We start from the raw sequence: 25,793 nt of genomic DNA on the forward strand, positions 1-25,793 counted from the left end.
CCTTCAAAGACTCTGGGAATGGATGGGTGGGGCTGCCTGGAGTAAAGATCAGCCCTGTCCTCCCTTCCCTCCACCAGCTTTTAGGGCTGTTTCCCCTGCCCAACCTGGTAAGGTCTAGGACACCTTTAGAAACCAAAGGTGTTGGTGCTTTTATTACTTAATGGCATCAATTAGCCTGTGCCTGCCTGTCTGGCAAGGCTGGGCGGGCCCGCTGGGCCTGGCCCGCCTTCCCCCCAAAGCTGAGCAGCAGCCGCTTTTCCTAGAAAGGAACCTGAGGGCAAGAAGCATTACGCATTTGGCAGAGGGCCCTTGGGCCCTGGCAGTGCCTGTGCTCAAGCCAGCCCAAGCAGCGGGCACAGGGCCCTGGCCTCATTGTTCACCCCTGTAGGGCTGACAGCTTTCCAGCAGGGAAGCTGCCCTTCACTGCCCCCAACATTTGCCATTCAAGAAAGAAAGTGCGTCAGGGACTTGGTCTGTGCAGGGCTCAGTGTGGGGGGCACTTCTAGATGTCTCTTGAGGCCCAGGAACATGGGCTTGTCACTTCCCTTGGTGGGAAGGATGTGTGAGGAGGGCATGCAGCACAGCGGGTGTGTTGGGGGTGTGTGTCTAAGGGGGTGTGTTGGGGCGTGTTTTAGAAGGGTTGTGGAGCTCTGTGATCATATTTCTGAAGGTTGGGGGAGGTGTCTGGGTAGCCCTGAAGGGAGGGGCATGGCTTCTGGGTATCCCTGGAGCTGCATGCCATACTTGGCCTCCCAGGGGGCCCCTGGTGGGCCAGGCCTGACCCTGGTCTCCCCTTCTCCTGCAGGTTGTTGGCTGGGACACGGGGCCTGCTGCCATGGAGTTGCCCAACCATGCCAAGCAGCTGCTTTTGCAGCTGAACCAGCAGCGGGCCAAAGGCTTCCTCTGCGACGTCATCATCGTGGTGGACAACGCACTCTTCCGGGCCCACAAGAACGTCCTAGCTGCCAGCAGCATATATTTCAAGTCCCTCGTCCTGCATGACAACCTCATCCACCTGGACACAGACATGGTCAGTCCCACGGTTTTCCGCCAGGTCCTGGATTTCATCTACACAGGCAAGGTGCTCCCCAGCGAGCAGCCATCAGAGCCCAACTTCAGCACGCTCCTCACCGCCGCTAGCTACCTCCAGCTACCAGAGCTGGTCGCTCTGTGCCGCCGGAAGCTCAAGCGGGCAGGGAAACCCTTCGGCTCTGGCCGAGCCGGAGTCCCAGGAATGGGCCGGCCAGCCCGCGGCCAGCGTCTGTCCACTGCCTCGGTCATCCAGGCCCGGTACCCAGCGGCCTCAGAGAATCGCAAGGCCGTGCATCCTCCCAAAGAGCTTCCTCAGTCCAAGGGCTCGGATGATGAGCTTTTCCTTGGGGGCCCGGGCCAGGAGAACTCACATCCCCTGGGCCGAATCAGCTGCAAGAACGGCGGGGAAGGGGCCAGCTGCGGGGGCTCCAGTGGGAACAGTGGTGGCAGTGAACAGGAGCTGGGCCTGGACCTGTCCAAGAAGAGCCCCCCCTTACAGCCCCCGGCCCCTGGCCCCCTGCTCGGCCCCGATGACCTCGGCCAGCTCAGCGACAGCCAGCACGGCTCCCCTGCACCAGCCTCCACCAACAGTGCCTCTTACGCAGAGCCTGGTGGCCCCCCGGAAGACCCCATGGAGGTGGAGGGGGCGGGGCCCCCTGAGGAGAACCACTTAGGGCTGCTGGAAGGGCCAGGGGGCCAGCCTCGCAAGAGTCTGCGGCATCTGGCTCGGAAGAAGGAGTGGAGCAAAACAGAGGCCGTGGCCTGTGCCTCGGCTGGGGGCAAGAGCTGCTGCCCAGGGGACGAGGACGAGCTGGAAGACGGGCTCCCCAATGGCATCTTGGGAGCAGGTGGGGCGCCCTACGGGGACCCGCCTTACCCTTGCAAGGAGGAGATGGAGAATGGCAAGGAGCTCAGTGAAGAGAGTGGGCAGAGTGAGGGCGAGGGTGCCGGGGGCCCTGCAGGGTCTGGCGGCGCCAACTACGTGTACCGCCAGGAGGGCTTTGAGGCGGTGCCCTATGGAGACAACCTGTATGTGTGTATCCCCTGTGGCAAAGGTTTCCCCAGCTCCGAGCAGCTCAACGCCCACGTGGAGACGCACACGGAGGAGGAGCTCTTCATCAAGGAGGAGGGCGCCTACGGGGGCGGCCCAGCGCCTGAGGAGGAGGCCGAGGACCTGTCGGCCCCCAGCCCGGCCTATGCCACCGAGCAGCGCCCCTTCAAGTGCTCGGGCTGTGAGAAGAGCTACAAGGACCCGGCCACGCTGCGGCAGCACGAGAAGACACACTGGTTGACGCGGCCCTTCCCCTGCAACATCTGCGGCAAGATGTTCACCCAGCGTGGCACCATGACCCGCCACATGCGCAGCCACCTGGGCCTCAAGCCCTTCGCGTGCGAGGAGTGCGGCATGCGCTTCACGCGCCAGTACCGCCTGACGGAGCACATGCGTGTGCACTCGGGCGAGAAGCCCTACGAGTGCCACCTGTGCGGCGGCAAGTTCACCCAGCAGCGGAACCTCATCAGCCACCTGCGCATGCACACCTCCCCCTCTTAGGAGCCAAAGAGGCCGCGGCCCCTCCAGCCCCACCAGGGCGGACAGAGGAGGGCGAGGGGAGAGGCCCCAGTGCCACCCCTTGCACCCCAGAGCTTTAACTGACAGTGCATACCAAGAGAAGCTGAGGGAACCAGGGCCGGGCAGGGTACTGACCCTGTTCCCTTTGTTGTTTTGGCATTTGGTCTACCTCCACCCCTCTACCCTGAGGGACATCCCCCAGCCCCACCCCCTCGCAGACCGCTCCAGAACCAGCAGCAATGGGGGGGGTGGCGAGGCTGTCTTCTGGCTCGGGCTCAGCTTGCTCTCCTTGCTCCCCGATTCAGGGGTGAAGATTGGGGGGCACAGCTGAGCATTCTTCCCAAGCCAGAGTACTCTGGAGCAAGCCCGGATCCCCCATGGGGGGATGCGTGCATCCGTATGTGAGTATGTGGACGTGCGTGCGTGCGTGTGTGCATGTGTGTGTGTGACAGATGTGAGGGGAGCCAGGCTGGGCTGCCAGGCTTGCTCTCGTCCCTCCTCCCAGGCAGTCAGGGTTAGCCCAGATACTTGAGTTTTCTTCCCTTCCTCCCAGGGTGCTCTGGCCCATCCCTCTTCCCCATCAGCCTTGGTTAATTTTTTTTTTTATCTAAACCCAGCCTAGATCTCAGTTTCCCACTTCCCTGCCCTGCTTCCTTGGGACTGGGGCCTGAATGTAATCGGGGCAGCTGGCCTCCCCCCCGCCAGTGTGGAACCCTAACCCAGAGGCCCCCTGGGACTCTGGGGCACTCCCTCCACGCCCAGCCTGGTTCCCTGTGTGTTCTGTGACTTCCTTTGCTCATAGGTACTTGTTTTGTGGAGACAGAGCAGTCAGCGTCTGTTCAGCTGGAGGGTCTGGGGTGGTGGGAGGCAGGGGCTGAACCGGCTCTGTGTTTGTAGGTACTTTTTGTATTTTGTGGGTGGATGTTCACATGTTGGGTGTGCGTGTGCATGTGCGTGTGTGTATGTGTGTGCGTGGACAGATGGTTCGATTCTTTCCTCACTGAACAAGGGAGTCTGATCCAAGACTTCTGATTTTTTTCTACCTCTGAAATTCATAAGAACAATAAGATGGTGAGTGGCCCGTGAGACCAAGCCTGGGATTCTTTGGTTGTTCCTGGTATCCTATAGAGCTGGGGGAGCACTCCCCCTCCCTGCACCCTTCTCCCCAGGACTGAGGGCAGAGCTCGGGGCATTTTAGGTTGAGGTGCTCCTGTGCTGACCCTGTCTCAGGGAGCTGCATGGGCATAATCCAACAGATGCTCATCCGTGGGCTTACTGTGTGTGACCTGGGCAGCTCCTGCCCTCAGGCAGCCTCTGGTGTGCAGGGTGCATGCCCGAGCGTGTGAGTGGAGGGGTGCTGAGTGGAGTTCAGGTGGGGGTTGGGTGTGCTCCTGAAGGAGGGCAGTAGAGAGGGCCCCTTCCCAGCCTCCCCCTTTCTCTGGACAAGACCTGGGACCCGGGACAGCAGGGCCAGTGGGAGAGGGGCAGGGCCTTGGCCAGCTGATCCAAACCAAAGTGTTTCCACGTCTTCCCAGGGGTGGGGGAGATGGATGTTTGCAGAGCACACCCCATAGCCTGCCCTCAAAAGGGACAAGGCCTCGGAGGCAGGGAACCCAGCCAGGAGTGAGAAGGGCTCAGGCTGGGGTGCCCCCTTCCTTCTCCCAGGCTCTCTCTTTAATTTGTCTGCTGTTGTTGTTTGAGAAATTCTTCTTTTTTAAGTTCAGACCAAATAGTCCTTGAGTCTCTGCCCCCTCCTCCCTTTTGAGAATGAACCTTCAGCTGAAACTGAGCCTGAGCGTGGGGAGCGGAGGGTCCCCTCTCTTCCCCCTCCCCCTGTCCCCCCCCCCCAGCAGGTCACTCCTTCAGCACTTAACCACACGACACAAAGTCTGTACTGCCCAGGATGGCGAGCGATGGTGCTCGCAGCAGCAAGCCTCCCTTGTGGCGCTCGCCTGACGCAGAGGAATGGGGACATGCAGCAGGCGACCGAGCCTCCCAACTTCAGGGACGGGGAGCAGACGCCCCCGACACTCAATGACGTTTGTACGACCTAGTATTGTATCCAACCTTCGTGTTGTATTGGAACATTTTCTGTATTTTAAAGGAGAAAACAAAACACTAGTTTCATATTTAAGATTTTAAGGATGGGGGTGGGGGGCGAACACTTTTCTGTTTGTTTTGTAACTTCATGTCACGTATGTGTGTGTGTGAGAGAGCGTGAGTGCTTTCTGTATGCGTGGAGATGAGCCTCATGGGGAGTGCCGGGCAGGAGCAGAGAGGAGCGTGGGGGTGGCTGGGGGGCCTCGGCCTGGCTCACTCCCAAAGGCCTTTGGAGAAACAGGAAATAGGAATGCAGGCTTCAGGGGGAGACCAGAGAGAAGGGAGAGAAGCTCATACCCAAAATCACAAAGCTATTCTTTAAACCAAAGCACATTTAAACGAGTGTGGAACCTCACTTGGCTCACGAGAGAATACTAATATATTTATCTCATGTTTACATAAACTTTTACAGTTTCAGACCTCAGCAGATGGAAGGACCAGTCCCAATGCATCCCAGTTTTTCCACTCACAGCCCCCAGTCCCGGGGATTGCCTTATGCTCCCAGCAGCTAACACAAGTCTCACTTAGACCGCTGGGGTGGCATGAGACCCTCTGGGCAGCTCCGACCCCGGACGGCACCAAAGAGCCTCGACCAGTCCCGGACGGCCGGTCGAGACTGGCCACGGGATCCCAAGTTTGGGCTTGGCACAGGGATGGGGGACCCAGGGTGGACCAATATCAGGTGGGGGGGCTGCTTAGGGCACCAGTCCCCCCCTCGCCAAAGAGTGGAGCTTGTGTAGGTGGGTCTGGGCTGCGCTGGGTCCTGGCCCTTCTCTCAAAGATGGTGCAGACACTCTTTTACAGTGTTCTTTTTGTATCAATCTGTATGTGCAGTGATGAATGTATTTATTTCTCAAACTCGGGCACACTGGCCTCTACCCCCTGGCCAGCTTGGGCTGCAGGGAGCAGCTCCTCCCGGATTGCAAAAAATAACACAAAAGACAAATGTAAAAGGCAAGAGCAGAACCTCAGAAACTGGCAGCCGTGTAGCCATATACCACGACCTGGAGAGACTGGCCGAGTCTGGCCCTCTGTGGCCATGCACACAAGGCTTTGTCTCACTGGATCTGTCCACGGTAACCGTGGAACTTCTACCATTTATTCCAGGGGGTGGGGACCGCCCCCACCCCCTTAGGCTCGTCAGTATTTGCTACTTTGGTGCAGGAGTGCAGGCTGGGCTGGAGGGAGCTGGGTGTAATATGTCCGTCCGTCACACACACACACATATCCACACGCGTGCACCTGCACGTGTCCTGTGTTAGCAATAAGGGTCCTGAGCAGTGCACCTCTCTTGGTGGCCAAAGAGAAGGCAGTGGAGGGGCAGGTGGAGGGGGGTGGGGGTGTGGGGGAGCTTTATCCGAGAACAGGGGCCTCGACATCATCCCAGAATTGTGCTGGGGGCAGGAATTTTTTGGCTAAAAATTCATGGCTCCTGATCCCAGGTACCAGGGAATGGGAATGGACACCTCTGTGGAGGTGAAGGGGAGGAGAGTTTGAGAATGCCATCAGAACCCCCTCCAGCCTCTTCTTGCCAGTGCGGGGGGGCGGGGGAGTACCCTGGGAATGGCTTTCCTCCCGATTAGTTCCTGCCCCCAGTTTTTCACCAGGAGCCTCCTTCTCAGCCCCACTATTTATTGCTATAATTTATTGACCTCAGAAATGCTGCATCAGGAGCTCGGGGCAGGGGGATTCTCCAGGGCTCTCCCCACAGATACACCCAGTGGGGCCCCAAGGGGCCAGGTGCTGAGGGGAACCTCCCATGTCCATCCCTGCCTGCTCAGTATTTGAGGCCTCAGGCTGGGGACTGACCCATTTCACAAATACCTCGTCTGGGGGGTGGGGGTGGGAGTAGCGTTATAGATGTTTTATTTAAATCAAGCTGAAAGAGGGATCCCCCCCTTCTCTGGGAGGAAAAAGAGGGCCCCCAGGACTGCACTCCTGTCCCAGCCACTGCCCTTGGCATCACTCGGCCCATTGTCCTCCAGATTTTGGAATTCAGGTCAGAGCCACTAGACCCTGTGGCTACCAAGTGTCATAAGAGAAATTCAGAAAGTTTGATCTCCATTCAGAAGTGTGCAGTCTTAATGTACAGTGATGAGAAACTGCTATTTTATGATCTTTTCATTAAAAGCTTGGTTGAAAATGATCCTGTGTCCTTCACTGCCTGTGTTCCGAACTCTTCCCACTTGGGTCTGGCCCTTTGATTTAAGTTCATCTTGGCAAAGAACAAAAAGCCCTTCCTTTCCTGCACAGGGAGCCAGTCCTGCCTTGTGCACATGGTGGGATTTGAGCGTCGCCCTGCCTCGTTGGTTTTCATTCCCCAGATGGCCCAGGGGAGCTAGCTGATGGGCACCCAAAGGCTTCCTTTTGGCCTGCCTCCATTTCTGCCCGTCTTGGTTTTGTTTCCATAATTCAGCCCTTTCAAAGTCCTCAGATCGGGACCAGTAGGAGGAAGTGACTTGTTACGAGTCACAGCCAGGTGGTCTTCTGACCTTTGGAAATGGTCACAACTTGTCTGGCTGTGTTCGCCACCCCTCTACAACAAGAGGGTCCATGCAGAGAAGTTAGCATTCGCTGTTATGTACAATGGGTCGTTAGGCCATTGTGCTCAGTGCAGCTTTTCAGAATGGAACCCCTGAAGTTAACCTTGACCCACCAAAGTGTGGACCCCTGTGACAGTTATATCTTCCTACCTGTGGGACCGCCATGGACAAGTCACCGCTCAGGGTGTTTCAGGCTAAGTTGCCTGTCAGTCTGTGATCCTGAGATCTCAAAATCAGACCCTGGAGGCCAGGAGTATTGTTTCTGCATATGTCCCACATCGTTGTCTGGGAATCTTGTATCTTGGTCGTTCTCTGGGCTCCTGATTAAGTAGCATCTTCCTTTCTCTCTCACTCCACCCCCTTAATTGTAAGCCTTGAAGGTCTCCTGTCACCACTGGTCTGCTTCCAACTTGCTTCTCTTCACCTCATTATGTGTCCTCTGGCTCTGGAAAGGAATCCATCCCTTCACTTCCATAAAGCCACGGTCCAGAAACTTGAAGCCAGATCTGCAAAACCATCCCCCTCGCCAACTTTTTTGCCTATCTTCTGCCCTGCCCTGAGTTGGGCTTGGGAAGGTTGCACGTCCCCAAGTCCGGATGGAAGTGTTTGCCTCAAATTGTATCTAAGAAAGACCAGTTGAGAGCTTTGTGAGGCCCCAGGAAAGAGGCTGGGCTCCAGGAGCCCCTGGGAAATGCTTTGTGAAGGGGGTGCCATTGGATCTGGGTCTTTGGAGGAATGAGAATGATCTTAACAGGTGTAAACGTGGGAGGGAGACATTCCAATCAGGAACAGCTGGAGCAAAGTTGGGGAGGGCAGGCGTGGGGATGATAAATTTGGTTGGGGCACGTTATCCATGAAACAAGTGGGACATGAGGCTGGAAAAGCAGACTTTGAAGTGCCCTCAGTACCAAGCTGCCATGTTAGGATTTGTGTCTAGGAGATGCAGGAGGGGCCCAAAGACAACCTTAAATCTGGAGGACTTGAAGAAATACTAAACCCTGCAACCTGCTCTCCCTTGCCTAACCTTAACATCAAATCTAAATTTGTCCTTTTGTGACTTCCGCTCAATGCTGTTGGTTCTGCCCTATGAGGACCAAACAATTCTAGTTGTCCATTTGACAGGACCCTCCCATTCTGACCCCCATATTCCAACTAAATAAACATCCCCAGTCCCTTCCACTGACCCTCTGGCGGCACCTAGTAGGATAATACTCTAGACAAATGCCACCTTCTCAGTGCCCTTCCAACGTGGCCAGACCTGATCCAGGGGGATTTGGGTCTCACCCCCACCTGCTCACTCCACATCCAGGAAACTGGCCTGAGGCCCCAGATCAGCACATTGAATGAGCAGTCACTTCTCATGAAGGTCAGTCCCATCACCCATTTGGCTTGTGTTATTGATGTTTTGGGTCTATGGAAAGGAATTTACATTTATCCTCATGACATTTCACCATCTTAGTTTGGGTCCCAATTAAGACTGCCATCCATCCCTCTGAACTTTAGGTACTCCACTGGGTGAGCATATACTGTGAGGCAGATGCTACGTGTATGATGATCCCCAATTTACAGATGAAGACACCGAGGTTCCGAGGTGAAATAACCTTCATGACTTTGGGCAAGTCCCTACCTCTCTGGCCTGCCTCCTCTGAGGCCCCCTCTGATTCAGAACCAGTTCCTTCATCCAGTCACGTCTACAGGGGCAGGATCTTACTAGAAGTTGCATGGTAGGGGAGGGATGGTTGATGATATGGAAAGAAGTTAAAGCACCATCAAAAGTCTGGGAAATGTGACTGGAGCATCAGGGACCAAGCCAGAGAGGAAAAGCTCACGGCATTTGCTCTGGGACAGAGAGTCTCCAAAGCAGGAGGGTCTGGCTGGGAATTGGGCCTGTGACTTTACTGGGCCAGGCCAGGGCCACCAAAGCAGCCTTCACTGACTTGGCAAACCCCGTATTAATGCTATGTTCTAGTATATTTTTATTCATCCTGTTAATTTTTTCCCTATTATATTTACATCTGCCTGGGAGGCAGTGCTGGGTGCCAAGGCTGTGTGTTTGACCCCTCTGGTCTAGGTACTCTGGGATGGGGGTGCTCTGTGTACCAATATGCAGATCAGTAACTTCTCTAGGGCATTGAGTGGGTAAGTGCTGTGCCCAGGGACACACAGCTAGCTTTGTGTTGAAGGCTAGACTTGAACCCAGGCCAGTTCTGTCTCGGGTTCATACATTTATTATGTGTGAATCCACCACGACTCTGGGAGTCTGCAGAAATGCCCTTGTGGGGACTGGACAGTGTTAACCAGGAAAAGAACAGCAGGGAGGGATGGGTGGTGGTGGGAAGGCTCCTAGGATTTTGGACCATGGAGTCACACGCTGGTAGATAGAATCAGAGGAAGAGGGAGATTGTCTAGGAGACCCGGGCAGGGGGGTGTGAAGCACCCACAGGTTAAAACGGGCCAGAGGGAGGGGAGCTGATGCGGGTCCTCTTACTCTAGCCCTGGATGGGTGAGGGTGCCCAAGGTGAGATCTGGAGAGAAGCCAACAAGGCATTTATGAAGTGCCTACAGTGTGCCAAGCCTTGTGCCCCGGAAGGAGGCTGGGGTGGGGCCCAGGGCATTGTGATGCCTGATGACCCCTCAGAATGGGCCAGGGCAGAGCTGGCCTGGGCACGGAGGGCTTGATCAGGGCCAGGCTGGGCCAGGCACGGCAAGGAGGGCATCTGGCCGGCCAGACACATGGCAGAAGCTGAAGAGATCCTGCTGCAGCTTCAGAAGGACAACAGAGATGGAAGGCTGAAGAAGCAGGAGCTGGAGGAGTTTATGAGGATCCTGGAGACAGAGAGTGATAAACTGGTTCTGAAACTGAGGGGCCTGAGGGAGCAAGAGCGCAGGTGAGCCTCCCCTCCCTCACCTCAGGAACCCCTGGAATTAGGAGCTGGGAGGGGCAGGGGGAGAGGGAAGGAGGAGGAGGCACCCATCTAGGCTGGGAGGGGCCTCAGGCCATGTAGCCTTAATAGAATCTTAAGGTTCTAGAGCTGGGGAGGAGCCTGAGAGACCCTCTGGTGTGGTTCATCTGGGTAAACTGAGACTCAGTTTTTGCATTTCTTTTTTAAAAAAATTTTTTTTGGAGGGGAAAAGGCAGGGCAATTGGGGTTAAGTGACTTGCCCAAGGTCACACAGCTAGTACCTGTGTCAAGTGTCTGAGGCCGGATTTGAACTCAGGTCCTCCTGACTCCAGGGCCATTGCTCTACTTGCTGCACCACCTAGCTGCTCCTATTTTAAAATTTTTTAAAATTTTATTGTGGTTTTTCATTTTTACATAACAGGCATTGCTAGAAATATCCATAGCCCAGACCCCAAGAAGTTTTCAAGTGTGTGTGTGGAAGAGAGGCCTTGAGGGAGAAATTTACTAAGTGTGGGTAATGGGCACTTGAGGGAATATTTACTGAACCTTTATTAAGCACCTGCTGTATGCTTGGCGCTGGGGAAATGAAGAAGAGAGAAGATCCAGTTCTCACTCTCAATCAGTCAACAATTATTTATCCAGGGCGTACTCTATGCTTGGCTCTGGGGGAATACAAGGGAAAACCACAAACAGTCCCTGCCTATAGGAAATAGACATTTATTAAGCACCTACTGTATGCTAGGCACTGTGCCAAGAGCTTGGGGTACAAAAAAAAGACAAAAGCGCTCAAGGAGCTTATAATCTAAAACAAAAAAGCCAGCTACCGTACAGGAAAACAGCAAATGGAGACATTGGGATTGAGAGGTCACTAGAGGGCTTCTTGTAGAAGGTAGGATTTTTGTTGGGACTTAAAGGAAGCCATTGGAGGAGGGAGAACATTCCAGGCATGGGGGACAGCCAGAGAGAATGCCCAGAGCCAAGAGATGGAGGGTCTTATTTGTGGAACAGCCAGGAGGTCAGGGGTCACTGAATGGAAGAGGACATGGTGGGGAGTAAGGTGTGAGAAGACGGGAAAGGTAGGACAGGACAGGTGATGAAGGGCTTTGAAAGTCAGAGCATTTTGTATTTGTTGCTGGTGGCCATAGGGAGCCATTGGAGTTTATAGGATATGGGGTTGACATGGTCAGACCTGAGCTTTAGAAAAATCATTTTGGCTCCTGAATGGAGGATGGACTGGAGCGGGGAGAGACTGGAGGCAGGCAGGACCCCCCACCCCAAGCTATTGCAATAATCCAGGTGTGAGGTGATGATAGCTTGGACCAGGGTGGGGGCCATGACCGTCAGAGAAGAGGGGAATATTGGAGAGATGATGCAAAGGTGAAACTGATGAGAGATGATGCAAAGGTGAAATTGATGAGAGATGATGCAAAGGTGAAATTGATGAGAGATGATGCAAAGGTGAAATTGATGAGAGATGATGCAGAGGTGAAATTGATGAGAGATGTCACAAAGGTGAAATGGAGAGGCCTTGGCACCATATTGGATATGCGGTAGGGGGGAGATAGGAATCCCTGGGTTGGGAGACTGAGGGACTGGGAAGAGGGCGCTCTCCTGGACAGCAGTAGGAAAGGTGGGAGCGATTGAGGGATTGGGAGAGAAAAGAACGAGAATTATTCTGTCTTGAAGTTACTGAATTTAAGGCTTCTACTGGATATACAGTTAATAGAGAGACGGGCAGAAAAGGTAGATTGGAGTCATTAAATCCATGGAAGCTGATAAGATCATCCATTGATGCATAGCTGGAGAAGAGAAGGGGGCCCAGGACTGAGCCCTGAGGGACACCCTGAGGGGGTGAGCTGGAGGAGGAGACAAGGGAGTGGTCAGAGAGGTAAGAGGAGAACCAGGAGAGATAAAGAAGGGGGGGGTGGAGAGAGGGAGAGATGAGGGGGGGAGAGGTCTTGAAAACCTAGAGACAAGAGAGTCTCAAGGAGGAGAGAGTGATGACCAGGGTCAGAGGCTGCAGGGAGGTCGAGGTGAATGCAGGTGAAGAAAAGTCCACTGAGTTTGGTAACTGAAAGGGCACTCGTTGGACAGAGCTGTCCCATTGGACCCCAGACTGGAGAGAGCTAAGTGAGTAAGAGGAGAGGAAATGGAGGCCCCCAACGGAGAAACTGCCCAAAGACAGGACTGATGAGGGCTGTTAGTGGGGACAGATGGGTCAGGGGAGGGGTTTTTGAGGAAGAGGGGCCATGGGCATCTCGGAGGCAGTTAGGGAGGTGTCCAGTAGACAGGGAAAGACTGAAGCTAAGTGTGAGAAAGGGGCTGACCTGGGTCAATCTGCTGGCACGGGGTCACTGGTACGTGTCGAGGAGAAGGGTCACCTCATCATGTGAGACGGGGTGGAGGAGGAGGGAGGTGCTGAAGGCATCTGGGGGATGGGAGATAAGGAACAGGGCAGAAGAGAGAGCCCTCCGTCAATTTTTCAGTGAAATAGGAGGCAGTTTTCAGCTGAGAATCAGGGTTGGGGTTCAGAGACTTGTTATCCGTCCAATAAGCAGATTTCAGGCACCTGCTATGTGTCAGGCTCTGGAAATTCCAAGATGAAAACAAGACAGTGTTTGCCTTCAGAAAGCTTTGGAAGGCCCCAGCTGTTGGACAGTGTTTCTAGTGAATGGCGATTCACCTCCGAGTGAGGTGTCTGTCTGCCCTCTGAGGCTAAGCAGGACCAACTGACTCTTCTTTCCCAGGGCATCCCTCCAGATACTTGAAAGCAGCGATTATTCCCTGCCCCACTCCTCCCCACCCCCACCCCAAGCCTTCTCTTCTCCAGCCTAAGTGAAATCGGTTCCTTCAACTGACCCTCATGTGCCAAGGGTTCCAGGCCATCCTGAGATTTTCCTCTGGAAACTCATCTGCCAGCTTTCTCCTCAAACAGAAGCCAGAGTTGTGAACAGCGCTTCATCTTTGCACACCTCTCTTCTTCTAAGGCTGTGACTGGCTTGGTAGGGCCTTCTTGATGGCCAAACCACTCTGTGGAGTCTGACTGAGAGTGGCCCACCGAGCACCCCCAGGCTTTTCCCAATGGATTGTTTTCTCATTCAGTGGAACTTGCAATAATTTTTTTTTTCAAAAATCAACGGAGCCTTCTTAGCTTTCACCTTCCCAAAGAGAGGCTGAATAGAGAGCAGCCCAAGAGTTGGGGCCCCAGAGCCAGGAGCATCTGGGCTCTGTCTCACCCCTAACCCATCACTTTCCTTCTTACTCATGACACTCTCTGATGCAGAGAAGGTGCCAGCCCCCACTTCTTCCCCAGGGAGATTCTGGTATGTTCCTCGGAAGATGATGGTGACAGTCCCCAAATTTCATCTTACTGGATTCTAGCTTGTTGAAGTCCTTTGTGGGTCCCGGTTCTGCCATCTGGAATGCCTCTTTTTGGCATCATCAGCCCTTAAACATTCTGAACAGGACGGTGCCAAGGACAGAGCCCTGGGGTTACAGGGGCCGGGGCTCTCCCACCAAGCTGCCAACTCCTGTTGGGTTCCAGCCATTCCCACAGCCTGCTGAAATTTAGTGAATAGGGGGGTGGCTTGATCCCAGCTGAAAACCTTCCCTCAGCTTGGCATCTTTGGGCCTGAACGCACCTCTAACCATGCCACCTTCTAGACCTCGCCGTCTCGCCCTCATGTTTACCAGTGGGAGACTTGGTCACTTACCTTTGCTGTAATGCAGACCCAGGATGTAGGCAGCCTTCCCCTGAGAAAGTGAGGCTAGGCAGCCATGATTGGTTTTGATGATCCCAGCTGCCCCATTCCAGGGCCCCCCAAGTCCCCTTTTTTCTAGCTTGGAGCTCGGGGCCTTCAGTCAGATCTTCTGAGGCCAAATCAGGCTTTCCACACAAGCTGCCATCTCATCCCTAGACAAGAATCCCAGATGTCATAGCAGTGGGAGGGACCTCTGAGGCCACCCTGGAACTTAACAGGGACACACTTTCAATACACTGTGTTATTTGATCCTCATGAGGTAGGCACGACAGGGGCTGTTAGTCGCACTTGACAGATGAAGAAACTGAGGCACAGGTTAGGTCACATGGCTCTAATTTGGAGCCTCTCTCCAGTATCCCTGACAAGTGGCCATCCTGACTTGACTGGGAGACCTCCAGGGAGAAAGGGCCTCGAATCTCACCAGAGGGGCTGTGGGGGCACAGCTCAGCTGGGTCTGTTGGGAAGGAGCCCAGAGCAGCTTGCTACAAAGGGGTGGTGGGTGGGAATCCCTGCTCCTCAGTCCAATGAGATGACAGATTGACGGATCCCATAGCTGTCCTCCTTTGTCCTGGACACTTCGGCCCCCTCCCTCAGCTCTTCTCGAATTCTCTGACAATCTCCAGAAGTCCCAGTGCAGCCTAGATACACCTGCTTCCTCTGGCTGGGACCCCAACCCAGAATGCCCCCGGGCCAGAGGAGATGGCACTGCCTGTCCCTCTGTGCTCTCATAGGTGCAGGCTGGCACAAGTCCCCAACACATACAGGGCAGATGGAGGGACCTTGGAGGGAGGCAGAGGGGGAGGAAAAGGAGGAGGAAGAGGAAGAGGAGGAAGAGAAGGAAGAGAAGGAGGAAAAGAGGAGGAGGGAGAGGAGGAAGAGAAGGGAGAAGAGGAAGAAGGAAAGGAAAAGGAGGAAGAGGAGGAGAGGAAGAGGAGGGAGAGGAGGAGGTAGCGGAGGAAGACGAGGAGAAAGGAGAAAAAGGAAGAAGAGAAAGAAGAGAGGAACAGGAGAAAAAGGAGGAAGAGGAGACAGGAGGGAGGAAGAGGAGAGAGAGGAGGAGGAAGCGAAGGAAGAAGAGGAGGAAGAGGAAGGGAAGGAAGAAGAAGAGGAAGAGGAGAGGCTCGATTCTTCCGCTTGTTCTGTTTGGCTCTCTCCAGATCTAGCCCGGGGCTTGGTACTCAGGAGCGGCTTCCTAAATGCCGGTTGCATTGAACGAGGGGGTTGAGGCAGAAGGCGGGTGGGCAGTTTTTTTAGCTCGGTGCCCCCAGTTCTCAGTACAGCCAGGTACACAGTAGGTGCTTAATAACCTGCTGGGTTGGCTCAGAGGAGAGGCAGCCTCCAGCCTCTCCCACACCCTTGGTCCCGGCCCCTCCTTATGCTCAGCGCCTCCCTCCCGTAGCCTCCAGCGGAGGCTGAACCAGGCGGCAGGGGCCCTCCGAGGGGAGGCCGAGGACGTGGTCAAGAGCCGAGCAGCCCGCACCCTGGAGCTCATCGCTGATGCCGCCGAGCAAAAGCTTATCCTGGTGAGGGGCCGGGGAGCCGGGGCTGGGGCTGGGGGGCAGGGGACTGGAGCCCAGACCCTGCCCCTTCCTTGACTCTCAGCCCACTGGCTCTTCTTCAGGAGAGGAGCAACCAGTTACTTCAAGAAGAATGGGAAGAGCTTTCCAGCCAGGTACCGGGTGCTGGGGGGCGGGGGATGCGAGGAGGGGAGATGTCTGGGAGGCTAAAGCGACAGCTGAGCGCAGGGGCCGGGGCCCGCCCAAAGGCCAGCCCGCTCCTTCCTCCGTGTGCCCCTGGGCACGTCACTAGGCTTCTCTGGGGCATATGACGGCGGGTAAGGGGGCAGGAAGGCGAGGACTGTGTGGTTTCTGAGGCCCTTTCCCTCTCCAAGCCTCAGTTTCCCCAACTGTAAATGGGGTGCGTGTGGACTACATTACGACCTGAAGTAGTTTCCCTACTTCCCTTTGCGCCTCTCGTCCCCCGGCCCCAGAAAGATGCGAGAGCGCTTGAGACTGTAGTTGGACATCCCCTCCCCGGCTCTCCCGGCCTCCCCCAGACCCCATTCGTCTCCTCTGTCCGGCAGCTTTTCTACTACGGTGGGGAGCAGCAGTGTCAGCGGAGGCAGAACCGGCGCCTGCAGGCGGAGCTGCTGAGCCTACAGGTGGGGGGAGGGCGCCGGGGCGGGGGAGGGGAGGGACCCCCGGCGGGGCTCCGGCCTAGGCCGAGAAGTGACTGACCCAGGCTGGTCTGGCCTTTGTGTAGAAACAGCAGGAGATAATGGAGTCGAGATTCGCCCTCCAGGCGGAGGGGATCCAGAAGGTGAGTGTGAGTGGTGTGTGCGAGTGTATGTGATTGCGAGTGCGTGCGTGCGTGTGCGTGTGTGTGTGTGTGTGTGTGTGCAGGGGAGGGCGGGTTCAGACTCCCTGTGGGGGTCCGTTTGTGTGCCTGGGTCCGTCTGTCTGTGCATTGGCGGGGGGGTTCAGCCTTCCTGTGGGGGTCCATTCGTGTGCCTGTATCTGTCAGTCTGGGCCTGGGTCCATCTGTCTGTGCATGGGAGAGGAGGTCAGGCTTCCAGTGGAGGTCCGTTTGTGTGCCTGGGTCCGTCTGTCTGTGCATTTGGCGCGGGGCGGGGGGGGGGGGGGGGGCGGGTCAGGCTTCCAGTGGGGGTCCGTTCGTGGGCCTGTATCTGTCAGTCTGGGCCTGGGTCCGTCTGTCTGTGCATGGGGGGGGGGGGTGGTCAGGCTTCCAGTGGGGGTCCGTCTGTGTCTCTGGGAGCCAGATCCGAGCAGCTGCTAGGTTTCTAACCACCCTTCCGACGCCTCCTACTAGGGAGTCGTGCAGAAGGAAGAGGCCTGGGCCAGCTTCCAGGAGCAGAGCGGGGTTCTCCAGGTGCGGCCATCCCCCTCTTCCAATTTCCCCCGCCCCCGCCCCGGTCCAGGGTCCCCACCCCCACCCCCATCTGGCTCCTTCCGAGGCAGTGAAGTGGTGCCCCTCCCCCCTTGGCGGCAGGAGCTCCAGATCAAGGTGATGGAAGTGGCCTCTGTCCTGGACGCCCCTCGAGAAGGGACAGATCTGTAAGTTCCCTCAGCCTGGAGGGGAACGGGCTGGGGCTGGCTGGGGGGCCGGACCCAGGGCCCAGTTCAGCCTCTGCCTCCGGTCCTGTTCTTGGCAGGAACCCCGGGCAGATTTCCCCCATGGCCAAAACCCCAGGCTCCCTCATGGAGGAGGTCGCTGAAGCCAATTGTGTGAGTAGGAAGGGAGGGAGGGAAGCTTGCGGGGAGCGAGGTCCGTGGAGACCAGACCCTGGCCCAGCCTCAGACCTCGGTGGCCCCTGGGTCCACTGCCCTCCTCACAATGCCTGGAGAGGAGAGGCCAGGCAGTGAGAGGCCTTTGACCCAAACTGGGGCCCTGGATGCCCAGCTCCGCCCACTGCAGCCTGGGATCCATTCTGGGCTGTCCTTTCACAATGCACTTTCCTTCCTTTGGCAGGAAAACAGGCTCAACGGCCCTGGGCATCTGTCAGGGCTCAGGTGAGGAGGAGCTGGGGCTGGGGCTGCAAGGATATCCTTCCTCCCTCCTCATTGTCCTCTTCCTGACCCCAGACCCACCCCACCCCCACCCCAGCCCTAACCACACTTCTCTGACCCCTCCCGGACTGACCTTAGCCTAGGCCGCACTTCCCCTACCCTGAACCCTGACCTCTGACCCCCCACAGGCTCCTGGCCATCCTAGGGCTTCGGCTGCTGCTTCCCCTGTGGTTCCTGAGCCTGCCCCTCTTCTACCTTAACTTGATCAATCCCAATGCCATCCGAGAAGCCCTCTCTGGCCTGTGCTCCCAGGGCACCTTCCGCCGTTTGCGATACACCCTTTCGCCTCTGCTTGAACTCCAGACCAACAACCTGCTGCCCACTTAGGCCTGGCCGGAGGCAGCCCTGACCCTTTTCATCTCATCCTCCTCATTGGTAGTGTCCCAGCCCCGCCCAGGCCCCACCCTGTCTCAGCTCCAGCTCCGTCCCACCTCGGCCCAGCCCCGCCCCCACCTAGCCTATTCTCACCTAAACCCCTTCTCCATCTCCTCCCATCTTAGCCTATCCGCACCCTAGCCCAGGCCCACCTCAGCCAATCTCCCCTCTCCTCACCTCCCCCTCTACCCTCCTGGCCCGTCCCCTCCCTCTTCCCATCATCCCCTTCTCCCCATCCCTCTCTCCTCTTCCTATTTCAAGACCTCTCCTCATCTTGCCATCCCAGCTCCCTCCAATTCCAATCTTCCCCATTCCCCTCTTCTCTCCCCATTGCTTCCTAGCCCGATCTCATTCCGTTGTCACCATGTTCCCATTCTCCCCACCTCCTCCCCTTCCATCCCACTGTCTTCTCGGTCGCATCCCAGCTCCCAACTCTCCCCTCCATCTCCTCCCAATCTCATCTCATCCCTACTTCATTCCAGCCCTTAATAATCGAACCCAACACTCCCCTCCGGTCTCCAGCTCAGCCTGGTCCCGCCCCACACTCATCCCCCATAACCCTCTCCTCTCATCTACAACCCTGTGACCAGTCCAACCCAATCCTACCCCATGCCAGCTTCCTTCCCTAGCCAAGCCCGTTCTTCCCCCACCCCTGAACCCATGGTCACAACTGATTCTTCACCGTCTCATCCTCAACCCAGATGCCCTCCAGCCCACCCCAGCCAAGCCCCTGACCCGTTTTCCCATACTTAGCCCCTTCCCGTGTCTGCCTCTTCTTCCTGTCCCCATCCCCACTCCACCCCAAACCCTTATCTGTAGCTCCATTGTGTTCCCTCCCATTCCCACCTCAGTCATCCATCCCATGTCTTACACATCTCTTCACTCTCTCCCAGTTCTTGGCTCTGACTTTGACTTCAGGGACAGGGCTGAAATCTCTCCCTGTACTCCATGGATTGTGTGTGTCCCTATATTGATCGTGGATTAATGGATCTGGGCTCAAATTGGAGATGGGTGCGTGCGTACATGTGTATGTGTGTGTGAGTGCATGTGTGTGTGAATGTGTCATGAGTGTGTGTGAGTGCATTATGTGTGCATACATGTGTGAGTGCATGTTTATGTGAATGTGAATGTCGAGTATTTGTGAATGTGTGTCATGAGTGAGTGCATGTGTGTGAATGTGTCATGAGTGTGTGTGCATGTGTGTGTGTGTGAATGTGTGAGCACATACATGTGTGAGGGGGTGTATGTGGGTGTAAATGTGTGAGTGCATGCACACTTACATAAGTGAGTGTGTGTGTAAGCATGAGTGCATGTGTGTCTGTTTCAACAGTCCGGCTAGCAGCTGCTGTGGGGGTGAAAAACCACCAACAACCAGCTCACAGAACACTGCAAAAGCCCAGGTTCTTTTGATCTGCTTTACTCAGGAAAGCAACGTTAAGGGGTTAACAATCTTACTTTAATTCAGCATACAAATACTGTTCACTTAGTTCAGGGGAAAAAGCCAGCACCCTGAACTTCAGAGCAAATCCAAACAAATTATGAACACACCCAATACAATTCATAGTTACCAAGAAAACCATCAACATCTGAGTTCAGCGGGAAGGCCCTTAGAGCAGCTGCCCAGGGTCCCCCGCCTCCAGGAGTGAGAGCCCTAAGCAAATAGCTCTGTCTTCCCTTTTTATGCACTCTTTAGCCATCATCAAACGTCATCTGAGCCACCAGAACTTAAGCTCTTACTGTTGGCTCTGGAGTTAGCACCTCCCCCTAGGACCTTGAGGGCTTCATGCCCACACCCACTTAGCACCTAATAGCTAGGGGTTTGGGGCCTACTTGGGAGTGAAGATATAATCAGACCTCCTTTCATTGGGCCCAGGGGGGGCCCCACCTTAGTTACCAATTCACACCCACATAGTCTCAGCACCTAATAGATAGGGGTTTGGGCCTGGGGCTTAGCACCTAGTAAGACAATCAAAGACACTGAATTAATCATTTTTAAAAAGTAAGAAAGTCCCTACTTAATTGTTACTACAGTGTGCAAATGTGTGAGTGCATGTGAATGTGTGTGAGTGCACACACACACAGAGAAGGCACTTCCTGACATGGCCCCCAGCCCAAGGCCCAGGCTGTGCAGGAATCACCACCAGCTGTTCTGTGCCTGGTCTCCTTTGGGGTCCCTTTGTTTTTCACCTGGAGGCCCCTGGACCGGCCCAAAGTGGTTCTTCCTTCTCTGGCTGCCGCCATCCGTGTTTCACTCCTCTCTGGCCTACCCTGCAGCCCTCAGGCTCTCCCCCGGTGTCCTCCCTTCCCTTCCTACCCAAAACAGTCAGAGAATCCTAGATTTTCTGGGTGGGAGGGACCCCAGGAGCCACAAAGCCCAGCTAATACCTGAAAACAATTCCTTTGGCATCATCATTTACTTGTGAGCATCCAGCCTCTGCTTGCAGAGCACCTGTGCTGGGGAGCTCACCACTTCTCTAGGCAAGCCAGAGTACTTTGAAAGGGTGGCTTTTACTGGGAGGGAGTTCTTCTTTACATCAAGCCAAAATCTGCCCCTGCAACTTTGACCCTCCCTTGGGGCAGGACACTGGAAGGGTTCCCGCTGGTTTTGACATCAAGCAAGGGTAAGGAAAACCCCAGTGCTGAAGGTACAGGGGCGGGGGCCTGGGGAGGCGGGGTGTCCAGTCAGCCACGCCATTCATCCAAGAACTAACTCACAAAGCTGCTTTCATCATCTCCCCCTTCCTAACTGTGACCCTCTGTGGGCCTGTTTCCTCATCTGTAGAATGGGGGGCTCTGCTATGATCTCCTGAGAGCAGAGGGCACCAGTCCTTGACCAGCCCTGCTACCCCTGGTCCCCTTTCCTCTGGTTCATTTGTTTATTTCAACAAATGTTTACTATGTGCCAATTGCTGGGCTGGGTGGGAAGAGATATTGTTCAGCTGCCTTTAACAAGTCTACGGTGGGTAGGGGCGCGAGAAGGACGTAACTTTAGATCCCCCAAATTGGGTGCTAAAAGCACAAGAGGAGGCAGCTTTGTAAGAACCCTGGCTTTGGAGTCAGAAAACCTGGGTTCAAATCCTACTTTCCTTTACTAGCTGTGTGACCTTGGTCAGGTCCCTCTCCCTCCATGGGCCTCAATGTCATCCTCTGTAAAAACAAGGAAGTTGGACCAGTGGGCCTGTCCAGCTTGGGGTCTGTCATCCTATGGATTATCGTGGAATGCTCCTTGTAAGAGGGCCCCTTACAAAGGATGAGCTCCTCAGCAGCCAGGGAGGGAGGGATGAGGAACACAGTCCAGTGTGTGAGTCAGAGGAGCTGGGATGTTCTGAGAAGTCAGGCTTCCTCTTCACTGTCCTCTGCCCATGGGAGGCCCACGGGGCCCAGGCCTCATTCCGTGTCTGAGCTCTTTCGTGGACTGCTAGTGAAGGAGATTGGTGAGGGCAGGGCCTTGGTGGCCCCAGGCAGGCTCAGCCTGGTCGTGCCAGGACATGGTCAGGTCTGTGATTTCAGACATGGATTTCTGAAGAGGATCATGGGCAAGGCCTTTTGGGAGCAAGCTTCCTGATGGTCCTTTGCAAGTTTGGGTTCTCCTGGGTTGCTGGACCCAAGACCGGACATGGATGGTGCTGGCCTCAACAGCTACTGGGTCACAGGAGCACAGACCAAGATCCCAGAGGCCACCTAGCTCAACAACCTCATTTAACAGGGAAGGAAACTGAGACCCAACATCAATCTTGTCAATCAAGCCTTTTCAAAGCCCTACCCAGTGCCAGGTGCTAGTGACACAGAGATTCAATTAGGCAATCTGTCTCTGGGAACCTCCCACTTCACTGGAAAAGACACCATAACCAGCCACAAAATAAAGACCCTGTCATTTTGGTGAGGAAGCACCAGCTGCTGGGAGGGTAGATAGGGAATCGATGTGGTGTTTGAGTGGAGCATTGAAGGCCAATTGAAGAAGTAGTAACAAAGAAAGACGACATTGGACAAGGTGTGCCAAGGCATGGAGACAAGATGGAGCGTATCATTTGAAAAGAATGGTGGGGCCAATTTGGCTGGACCATAGAGCATATGGAGTGTTTCCCCCCCTACTTAGTTATTCAATTAAAAAATATTTTCCTACCTACTTCCCTCATTTAAAACACACACACATTTTAAGAAACATAATCAAAAAAAACTTCTCACATTGGCCATGGAATGGCCACATTTAAATAATGCTTTAAGGTTTGCAAAGCACTTTATATGTTAGGTGTGTCTCATTCTGCACTGCCCCCTCCCCACCAAGTCCATCCCCCATCTGGCGGGTGGGTAGCAGACTTCATGATTCGCCTTCTGGATTTATGGTTGGTCACTTCATTGATTAGAGTTCTTAAGGCTTCCAAAGTGGTTTTTCTTTCTTTACACCATTATTATTAATTCATATAATGAATTATATGAATAATTCATGATTCATTAATTACTCCAACCAGTTTCTTCTCTCCCTCTTTATAAATCAGAAGAGGGTGATGAGAGAGGGCCAATCTACTACTACTTTTCTACCTTTCTCTTTCCCTCACCCAGAGCTTAATCTTATCCTCTTTTTCTTTTTAAATGCCTCTTCACATTCTACCCTGCATCGTTAGAATTTGTTTTGTACATTGTTTGATGACCAGCTATGATAGACTTAGCTTTTCTCAGCAATGCAGGGATCTAAGACAACTCCAAAAGACTCATGATGGAAAATGCCGTCCACATCCGGAGAAAGAAGGATGGCGTCTGAATGCAGACTATCTGCTCCTTTTTGTTGTTGTAATTTTTTGTGATTCTTCTTTCACAACATGACTAGTGTGGAAATATGTTTAATATGATTTTACACGTATAGCCTATACCATCTTGGGGAAGGGAGGGGAAGGAGGGAGAAAAAAAATTTGAAACTCAGTATCTTATAAAGGTGAATGTTGAAAATTATCTTTACATGTAATTGGAAAAAATTTAAACACTATTAAGTGGGGGGAAAGAATTTGTTTTGCTCAGGAAGAATCCCTCTCTTAATCTGCCTTCTCTCTAATTTCCTCTTGTCCTCTTTCCTTCCTGTCTTCCTGTATTTCTGCATCCAGCTGTGTGTATGTTCACTCCTCTGAGCAGTTCAGAAGAAAGTGAGTGAGGGTAAAGCGTCACTCTCTCCAAACCCCATCCTCTCTGTATAGATGTCTATTTGTTCTCCCTATTATGTGAGAGAACTTTCCCCCTTTTCTGTCTCAGCTCTCTCCCCATCCCATTCCTTTCTTCTTTTAAGATAATCAAAACCACTGTCTGGTCCTCTGTCTTACTTGACTTCCTCTAGGACTCCTAATAATATAGGGTTTGGAGGGGCACGTGCATAGTCTATTTTAGAACGTAAACAGCTTATCCTTGGTTAATCTTTTGTGATTGGTCGCTTATGTTTACCTTTGTTTCTTTTGACGCCTGTGTTGGTATTTCAAAGTTTCTATACAGCTGTGGTCTTTTCATCAGGAAAGCTTGGAAGTTTTCATTTCATTTCTCCCCTGTAGGATTAGACTCAGGTTTTCTAGGTTGTTATTTTTAGCTGTGAGCTCATATCCTTTGCCTTCTGGAATATCATATTTCATGGACCTTAGTGGAATATCATATTTCATGGACCTTAGTGGTTGCTAAATCATGTGTGATCTTGACTGTGGTTCCTTGGTACTTGAATTCTTTCTTGCTGCTGGCAATGTTTTATCTTCAGCCTAGAATCTCTGGATTTTGGCTATAATATTTAATTTTTTTATTTTTGGTTTACAACACAGTTCCACAAGTTTTTGAGTTCCAAATTTTTTCCCTCTCCTTCCCCACCTCCCCCTGCAATACGGCATGGGATCCAATATATGTTCTACATATACCTTCGCATTAAACTTATTTACACAATAGTCAAGTTGTAAAGAAGAATTATGTCCAATGGAATGAATCATGAGAAAGAAGAAATAAAACCAAAAAAGAGAGAAAAAAGAGCAAATAGTTTGCCTCAATTTTCATTTAGATGCCATAATTCTTTCTCTGGATGTGGATAGCTCTTTCCATCGTGATCTTTTGGAGCTGTCTTTGAACCTTGTATTGCTGAGAAGAGCCAAGTCTATCAAAGTTAGTCATCACAGAAGCACTATGTCTGTGGTTGTGTATAATGTTCTCCTGGTTCTGCTCCCCTCCCTCAGCATCAGATCCATCCAGGTTATAATGAAGTCCATCTGCTCCTCATTTCTTATAGCACAATAGTATTCCATTACATTCATATGCCACAACTTGTTCAGCCATTCTCCAGTTGATGGGCATCCCCTTGATTTCCAATTCTTTGCCACCACAAAAAGAGCTGCTATAAATATTTTTGTACATACAGGTCCCTTTCCCACTTGTATGATCTCCTTGGGAAACAGCCCCAGAAGTGGTATTGTTGGGTCAAAGGGTATGCACGTTTTTACAGCCTTTTGGACATAGTTCCAAATTGCTCACCAGAATGGCTGGATCAGTTTACAACTCCACCAGCAACGTAACAGTGTTCCAATTTTTCCACATCCTCTTCAGCATTTATCATTTTCCTGTTTTGTCATGTTGGACAACCTGACAGGAGAGATGTGGTACTTTAGAGTTGTTTTGATTTGCATTTCTCTAATCAATAGTGATTCAGAGCATTTTTTCATATGACTATAAATATCTTTAATTTCTTCCTCTGAAAACTGCCTGTTCATATCCTTTGACCATTTCTTAAGTGGGGAATGACTTGTATTCCTATAAATTTGACTCGGTTCCCTGCATATTTTAGAGATGAGGCCTTTATCACAGACACAGATTCTTTGCCAATTTTCTGCTTCCCTCCTACTCTTTGTTCCATTGGCTTTGTACAAAACCTTTTCAATTTAACATAATCAGTATCACCCATTTTGTATTTCATAATGCTCTCCATCTCTTGTTTAGTCATAAATTCTTCCCTTCTCCATAAATCTGACAGGTAAACTATTCCTTGCTCTCCCAAATTGCTTATAGTATCAGCCTTTATACCTAGATCATAGACTCATTTTGACCTTATTTTGGTATATGGTGTAAGATATTGGTCTATTTGACTATAATATTTTTGAGAGTTTCTTATTTTGGAGTTTTGGGAGGTAATCAATGGATTCTTTATATTTCCATTTTATCTTCTGGTTCTAAGAGATGTAGGCAGTTTTATGTTTTCTTGAAATTTGATGTCCAGGCTCTTTTTCATTCAGGACTTTCCAGATAGTCCAATGAATCTTCAGTTATCTCTTCTTGATTTGTTTTCTAGGTCACTTGTTTTTTCATGTGAAATGACTTATATTTTCTTCAATTTTTCCCATAATTTGACTTTAATATTCTTTGTTATTTCATGGAGTTATTTTCTGTTTGGTGGATTCTAATTTTCAGAGTTTGTTGCTTGTTTTGTATCTCTTGTGCCTAGCTGTTAATTCCCCTTCCAGTCCTTTCTCCCACAATTCTCTTCCTATTTTGTTCTCTAATGGTCCCATTTACTTTATTCAAAAAATTAATTTTAAACTCTTGAAAAAGTACCCTGAACTCTTGCTTCGTTTCCAGGAATTCTAGTTGAATTTGTACCAAACTGTTGTGTTTTCCTTTGAGGCTTTTCTTGTAGATGTTTCGGAGTGATTTTTTTTTTTCGGTTGATGTCTTGAGATTCTCTGCAACCATCAATAGCTCATTACGATGGGATTCTTTTTGTGTGTGTGGGGGGGTGTTGGGGGAGTGCTGCATTAGGGTCAGTAGTCAGGTTTCAACCACACAGCTACTCTTTGCTCCTCACTCAGTATACAGCCTAGGACCCGAGACAGTCCTTGCCACCCCTGGCTCAGGTCTCTTCAGTCCACTGCGACCCCACACTAAGTATCAACTACTGCCAGTTGGCTCCTGTGATG

At 52.8% G+C, this 25,793-nt stretch overlaps 2 protein-coding genes across 2 annotated transcripts; both read left to right on the forward strand.

The window, feature by feature from the left end:
* The first annotated feature begins 835 nt into the window (after positions 1–835).
* HIC2 (HIC ZBTB transcriptional repressor 2) lies at positions 836–2,584 on the forward strand. The gene has a single exon (XM_036741564.1). It carries the CDS (start codon positions 836–838, stop codon positions 2,582–2,584), a length of 1,749 nt encoding a protein of 582 aa, XP_036597459.1.
* A 7,297-nt stretch (positions 2,585–9,881) lies between these two features.
* TMEM191C (transmembrane protein 191C) lies at positions 9,882–18,876 on the forward strand. Its single transcript, XM_036767947.1, has 10 exons — positions 9,882–10,133; positions 15,309–15,432; positions 15,531–15,581; positions 15,993–16,070; positions 16,172–16,228; positions 16,739–16,798; positions 16,919–16,983; positions 17,082–17,154; positions 17,399–17,439; positions 17,625–18,876. The coding sequence occupies exons 1-10, from the start codon at positions 9,979–9,981 to the stop codon at positions 17,821–17,823; spliced, it is 903 nt and encodes a 300-aa protein (XP_036623842.1). The 5' UTR covers positions 9,882–9,978; the 3' UTR covers positions 17,824–18,876.
* The last annotated feature ends 6,917 nt before the right edge of the window (positions 18,877–25,793 follow it).

This window comes from Trichosurus vulpecula, chromosome 1 (genome assembly GCF_011100635.1).
Source record: "Trichosurus vulpecula isolate mTriVul1 chromosome 1, mTriVul1.pri, whole genome shotgun sequence".
Classification (NCBI taxonomy): domain Eukaryota; kingdom Metazoa; phylum Chordata; class Mammalia; order Diprotodontia; family Phalangeridae; genus Trichosurus; species Trichosurus vulpecula.

Coding starts and splice junctions, on each gene's coding strand:
- HIC2 (XM_036741564.1), top strand. CDS start 836: ATGGAGTTGCCCAACCATGCCAAGCAGCTGCTTTTGCAGCTGAACCAG.
- TMEM191C (XM_036767947.1), top strand. CDS start 9,979: ATGGCAGAAGCTGAAGAGATCCTGCTGCAGCTTCAGAAGGACAACAGA. Junction 10,134..15,308: donor CTGAGGGAGCAAGAGCGCAG/GTGAGCCTCCCC, acceptor TCCCTCCCGTAG/CCTCCAGCGGAGGCTGAACC. Junction 16,229..16,738: donor AGGCGGAGGGGATCCAGAAG/GTGAGTGTGAGT, acceptor GCCTCCTACTAG/GGAGTCGTGCAGAAGGAAGA.